Source organism: Nicotiana tabacum, chromosome 11 (genome assembly GCF_000715075.1).
Source record: "Nicotiana tabacum cultivar K326 chromosome 11, ASM71507v2, whole genome shotgun sequence".
Taxonomy (NCBI): Eukaryota; Viridiplantae; Streptophyta; class Magnoliopsida; order Solanales; family Solanaceae; genus Nicotiana; species Nicotiana tabacum.
In genome coordinates this window covers 66775504-66782227 of record NC_134090.1, presented here as the reverse complement: position 1 = coordinate 66782227, position 6724 = coordinate 66775504, and the positions used below count along the sequence as shown (strand labels likewise).

Here is a 6724-nt window from a genome sequence, read left to right as displayed (position 1 = left end):
ATTGGTGGTGGGCCTGGAATCTGATCCATTCGGGTGTTTATTTACCTCATAAACCGCATGAGTTCGGTTTTAAAGGGATTATTCTCATTATTGTTACCGGATCGGCTACTGTTCCCCCGACCCTGTCGAAATCGAGTTCGCCCCTCGGGGTGTTATTGTCGACCCTCTGCGTTGTTTGGTTTGTGGGAATACCGGGAGGAACTGGACCTCGTCCATTCATGTTATTGGAATTCCCCGACAACGCCTGCCTCAATTCTATCATGACCTGATCCTATCGTGAAAGGTGGCCTATAATGGCCTTTTGTTGCTCCCTCAGGATTTGTACTGTTTCAATGACATGCTTGTCTTTAATATCATCAGGAGTTGCCTCTTGAACATGTTACAGATACTGCCCTCCGTGAACCGATGTGGTCTCATCCCCCTCATTGCGGGTATCACTGATTGAATCTTCTGCTGAGGCTGATTTCCTTGGGCCTCAACATTGTGTGCGATGTTGCCATCATTATCTGCCATTTTCTTTGATTTTTGCTAAAAACAAAGAATCAAACAGGTTAGTAATAGATGCAAGGATCAATTCAATTACACACTACTGTCTAGGCTTCACGGTGGGTGCCAAACTATTTATACGTAAAACGGTACAGTTGAATATGTACGTGGTTTATAGACAAGTGAATTAATTTGATCCCAAAATGATAAATAAATTATACAAGAATGTAAGACTTAGCGTTGAAATTGAGATATGACTGTAGAAATCTTGATTCCGGGAGCAAAGCTTCTGGAGGCAGTATTAACAATATTGATGACCAAGAAGATGAAATATTAATGAGCTTTTGAACAAAGTATAGTATCAGCTTGTTAGAATATTCGTGTCCTTTACAATGGCTGTTGAACCTCTATTTATAATTGCACTTAGGGAACAAGGTCCTAGGATCGAATCCTTCTTAAATGACAATTATGGGGGCCATTGAAGAATGTGTAACGATAGGAAGTGAATGCCGTATTCTCTATAACGGACCATGTACTTAATGCTATAGAATATTCTCCATTAAAACCTAACGGGTGGCAGACATTTATTTCGCCTTTATTAACACCACCCCCTTCAGGGACAAACGAGATTGTTGCCTTCAGACCTGATTGCCTTCTGTCTTCGGCTCCACGTAGGGCTATGCATAATTTGGTAAATACTGAATTACCGTACTGAAACCGAAAATTTTGGTATTTGGTATTCAATTTGATATTTGGTTTAATTTTTTTTAAAAATAATTGGTATTAGGTATGGTATTTGATATTTTTAAATAAAATACTAAAATATCGATACCGTACCGAATATATATTATATTACACAATACACATATTATTAATTATAACATAAATATAAAAAATCTAAAATTTTACTTTCCTTTATTCTCTAAATTCACCGATTAACTCCAAACAAGTAACAAGACATTTCAATGATCAAATTTATTCTTTATGTACGGTTTTCTCTTTGGGTTGATATTTGTTGGTTTTGGACAAAACTTTTGTCAACAAATATTTTTAATTTTGTACTTTGAGTACTTTGATTAAGAATATTACAGTCTATGATTCTATGCACTAACTAGTATTCAAACTGAATAAATCGAAACGAAAGGAGAAAAATCAAACCATACCGACTTTAATTAGGTATGGTATTGGTATAACAATTTAAGAAACCGAATACCGATTCAAAATATCTAAAATACCGTACCATACCGACCGACGAACACCCCTAACTCTACGTGGCGCTTTATCATGTGAGCATCTAATATGAACAAATATGTTACCCTATACAGAAATAACATGCAATTAATGGAGAAACTACATTAAAGCAACCATTTCTTTTTCGATATAAATAAGGATTAGAATTTAGAAGCCAGAATGGTGGTTTTCAATTTGAAGACGTTGATTGTGAGTGTCTTTTCTCTCAATCTAAGCTTTTAATTCCTTCTCCAAGATATTGAATTTTATTAGAAACTTCTAATCATTTGATTAAAAAATTGTGGATGCTTTCCAGAATGCTTGACTAGCTTGCTGACTTACATAATTAAGATTAAATAAAAAATATTATAGAATATTAGGTAGATAATAAACCTTAGATTTTATTTTTTATTTTACTATTTTAATTGCAAGATAGAAAGAAATAAATTAAAGAAGTCTGAAAGCAAAGATAGTTAGGCTGTCAAAATGAAGCTGAAAATAATCAAAGTTGGTTTAGTAGTAGAATAAATTATAGATATCCATCATCTTTTGGCCTTTTGACATTAGATGGTCCACCTTTTCGACTAGCTAGGTCTGAGAGTTTCTTATTCCTTCTCTGCTTATTCATCCTTTTTCTTTGGCCAGTACTTATCCTGATTGTTCAATCTCAAAAAGTCCTTTTTTAAGATCCAACTCATATACATATATAACAGTAAGTAAATCTTTAAAACACTATATCAATGTATAATTAGTTATAACATGTTATTTACTGTATATTTAGATTGTGAATTATAATTAATAAAGAAAATTACTTCTGGTTACACGCCAATCTTAACCCACTGATGTAAAACATTTTTATACTGTGTAGAAAGTATCCTTCTTTTAAGCTATCATCAGTCAATCAACTTATTCGTGCCATTTTGTTCCTTAATTATTGCTTCTAACTATATTATTCAACAAGTTTGATATGTGTCCTAATTTTTTCCTTTTATCATTAATTCATACTAGAAACCTATGGAGATTGATTCACTTAGAAAGTCCACTTGGTACAGCTAAAACGTAACGTGGCGAAGATAAATTATTTCTGTTGTTTAATAATGTTTGTCTATCGTACTCTATTTAACTCAAGTAGTTTCTATTTTTGTACCCCTTCTAACGAGTAACATAGCAGTAATAAAATGGATCTACGTACATACATACACATAAACACACATTTGTTACTTTGAATGTTAATTCCATTATCTTATACGATACTTTTTTTTTTAATCTTCTCTAGCAAAAATAAAATATTTATACTTAGAAATTGTTTAACCTTAACCTTTCAATTTTTCTTTTAAGTGATATAATTTTATAGTTATAAAAATATCATGACATATTAATGATATTTGCCAAAAAAATTCTTTGTGAGCTTTGCACCGAATCATAAACTATCATATAAAATGAATATACTAATTTCTTCAAGAAATTATACTATTACTCTGCTGTAGAAAATATCCTCCACTGATGACGTCATTAAGTTAGCCAGTCACGTATAGCGACGTCATTATTGTTGAAAGATAAATAAGTAATCCTCTTATTTCCTTCCTCTCACTATATATAAAATCTCATGGTATACTCATTGCTATACACAACTCTTAACACGCTCCACAAATAGTGATCATATTTGACACTACACTAAAACACATGGAATGCAGTGATAAAATCACCGCTACTTCTTCATCGTCTTCTGCCGGAATGATGACGCCTCCTCCGTCTCCTCCGTCGCCGGTGATTCTGACGCCTTGCGCCGCCTGCAAGATCCTCCGCCGGAGATGCGTCGATAAATGTGTTTTGGCACCCTACTTTCCGCCGACGGAGCCGCTTAAGTTCACCATTGCTCATAGAGTCTTTGGTGCCAGCAATATCATCAAAATGTTACAGGTATTTGTTTCATCCGAACGACCACAGATAAAACATCTCAACTTTCTTGATTGTTTTCGGGGCTCTGAAATCTATCCCTTGATGCTTAGTTTTAATTGACTTGTTTTTTCTAGTATGTGTTCTCTTTTTCTCTTCTTCTTTTGTTTTTTCTTTTTGTTCCCATGTCCGTTTCTTTAAATAAAATTTTCAATTAAAAAAGGTGTTGTGTGACTTCTTTAACTATTTTCCACATTCTACACTTTAGCTATTATTTTCCACGATCTAGCTAAAGCTAATTATATTGCACTTTGTAAAGTTTATATAAATTCCTTTCACTTTGAGTTTTATAATTTTCATAAACAAAGCCTCCACCTTGTCCCCGAATTAGAGAGAATCGCATTTGGGAAGCACGAATATTTACCGCTCATTCTAATAGCTTACGCAATATGAATCTGCAATTATATATGTACATATATGCTTCTCTTACGAAGTGATTGTAAGAGAGCTTTTTCTGTTTTTCTTTTTTCAAATTTATTTGATTGGTGATGATTCTTAAGATCACCGGAATCGATTCAGACATATTCAAGTTTTAACCATACTCTATGTCCCAAGTTATATTATATAGTACTCTCTCCGTCCCAATTTATCTTATACCGTTCAAATTTCAAGAATCAAACTTCTCAATTTGGCTGTAAATGTGGACACAAAATTTTTAAGTTTTTTACTCACAATAATAAAAGATTAATAACATTTAAAAGACATATGAAAAAAAATGTGATTACAGAAAAATAAACTATATCAATAAATTGGGATGGACGGAGTATGCCATAAAGAAATAGATCAATATACTATATTTCCTGTCCAAAAATTTGTCTTCATTTCCTTACTATAAGATCATTAATATTTCTCTAAAACTTATGGCAAATTGCACAAAACCCCTAATTATTTATAGGAGCTTCGGGAGGATCAAAGAGCAGATGCAGTGAACAGCATGGTGTATGAAGCAAATGCGAGAATCAGAGATCCAGTATACGGCTGCGCGGGTGCAATTTGCCAGCTACAGAAGCAAATAAGTGAGCTTCAAGCAGAGCTTGCCAAAGCTCAAGTAGAGATGTTGAACGTGCAGTCGCAAAACGCAAATTTGGTGTCACTGATTTGTCGGGAGATGTCACAAAATCAAGGAAACAACGGCAGCGTGTGTCCTGATCAACAAACTTATGGAAATACCAACCTTTTTTTGGACGACAATAGTGTCTATGCAGCTTGGGAACCACTCTGGACATGATGAAAAAAGTTGGAATACTTCTACGAATTTAGTTACGTTAACACTATGCCCAACATTAGGGGTAGAAAATGCAATGACATCGTTTCGAAAATTCAATAAAAATTATCATTAAATGACGAGAGACAGAGATAGAGGTCCTAATTGTCATATCAAGGAAATGGTCTTCGACGAAATTGGATCTCAATTTTGAGCTAGACTGTCTAGTGTTTACTTTCTTCTTTGAAGAAATTAAACACATGGAATTAGCATGATACTATTTTGGACATAACTTCAACACAAATATTACTTGCAATTGCAAAAATACTACTAATAATCTTTTGAAATTAATGTTTGATTTGCTATTTTTTTCCTTCATTTCAATTTCAACTCGACATAATAAATTTAAACAATAGACTTTCTCCCCTTATTATCAAAATATTTTTTTTAAATGCGTTGTCTTCCTTTTTTTTTTCTTTAAAACCATGATATATTTTTTTAATCAATGTAATAAACTTTTTTTGATCAGGTAGGAAATTGTTTCCATATTAATGATGCAGCATCTTACAAAAGAGAAAGCTCCAGCAAGCATAATTTAGCAGTCCATTTAATTGTTCATGGAGCTAATAAAATCTAAAAGTCAAATGGAGCGATCAGCGTCATAATAATGATTACACCAATCAAAAAGATTAAGAAGACATCTAGATTTCAAAATATATGTAGGAGTTCAAGTTCCTTCAAAAGTTCCTAATAGCGATCAAAACTCTAATATCTACGTATAGAGAAAATAAAGAGAGCGAATACTATAAAAATATATTTTACGGAAAAGAGTTAAAAATGCCCCTAAACTATTGAAAAATGTTTTAAAATATCCTTCATCCACCTATTGGGCTAAAAATACCCCTCCATCCACTTTTTTAGTTCACTTATGTCATTTGACCGTTAGGTCAATGCTGAATTAAAAATAATTATTATTCTTTTTGTAAAACTTAAAAAAAAAAATTTGCAAAATATTTTTTTTTTTAAATTAATGCACCAGTAGTCCACTAATTTTAGTAACGTCTTTTTTCAGTTTTTACAAAAAACAATTCAGTTTTTATAAAAAATATTTTTTTTTCATTTTTTTCATTTTTTTAAAGCATTGTTTTTGTAAAAACTGGATTTTTTTTTTGTAAAACCTGAAAAAAATATTTTCAACAAAATATTTTCCTTTTTTCATTTTTTCAATTTTTTTTAAAGCATTTTTTTGTTGTAAAAACTGGAAAAACAGATTTGTAAAAATTATTTTTTTTTGTAAAAACAAAAATTTTAAAAAAAAAACTGAAAAAATGAAAATAGGGGTCGGGTTGTGGTTTTTTTTAAAAACGGGTCGGGTAAAAAATGGGTCATTTTAATCTGGTACTGCCACGTGGCACTCCATCCAAAATAGGAGTATGTTTGTTCTAAAGTATGACAGTAGAGGTATAGATAACCCAGAGTTAGATGGAAGTGGCACGTCTTTTTTTTAGTTGAACTTTTTATTCGGGTCGAGTCAATGTTTGGGGCGTGTTAGTCCGAAAAATGGTTAGATATGAGTTAGTCTTTCTAATAGGTTAGATGTTTTAATTTCGACCAATAAGAAGTTGCCACGTGGAATTTAAATAATAATTATTTTTAAATCAGTATTGACCTAACAGTCAAAGGGCATAAGTGAACCAAAAAGATGGATGGAGGGGTATTTTTAGCCCAATAGGTGGATGAGGGATATTATTAAACCTTTTCCAATAGTTTAGGGCATTTTAAACCTTTTTCCGTATATTTTAATGCATGTAATCGAAAACATAACTATAAAAAATAGACGTAGATTTT

General features: G+C 32.3%; 1 protein-coding gene across 1 annotated transcript; it reads left to right on the top strand.

Annotated features, from left to right (window-relative positions):
* Window positions 1-3359: 3359 nt before the first annotated feature.
* Window positions 3360-5032, top strand: LOC107803749 (LOB domain-containing protein 1-like). Its single transcript, XM_016627544.2, has 2 exons — window positions 3360-3636; window positions 4568-5032. The coding sequence occupies exons 1-2, from the start codon at window positions 3400-3402 to the stop codon at window positions 4898-4900; spliced, it is 570 nt and encodes a 189-aa protein (XP_016483030.1). The 5' UTR covers window positions 3360-3399; the 3' UTR covers window positions 4901-5032.
* The last annotated feature ends 1692 nt before the right edge of the window (window positions 5033-6724 follow it).

What these genes read in the sequence shown, in the direction of transcription:
- LOC107803749 (XM_016627544.2), top strand. Translation starts at nt 3,400, where the DNA reads ATGGAATGCAGTGATAAAATCACCGCTACTTCTTCATCGTCTTCTGCC. An exon ending in ATATCATCAAAATGTTACAG is followed by an intron (nt 3,637 to 4,567) that starts GTATTTGTTTCA and finishes AATTATTTATAG; the next exon opens with GAGCTTCGGGAGGATCAAAG.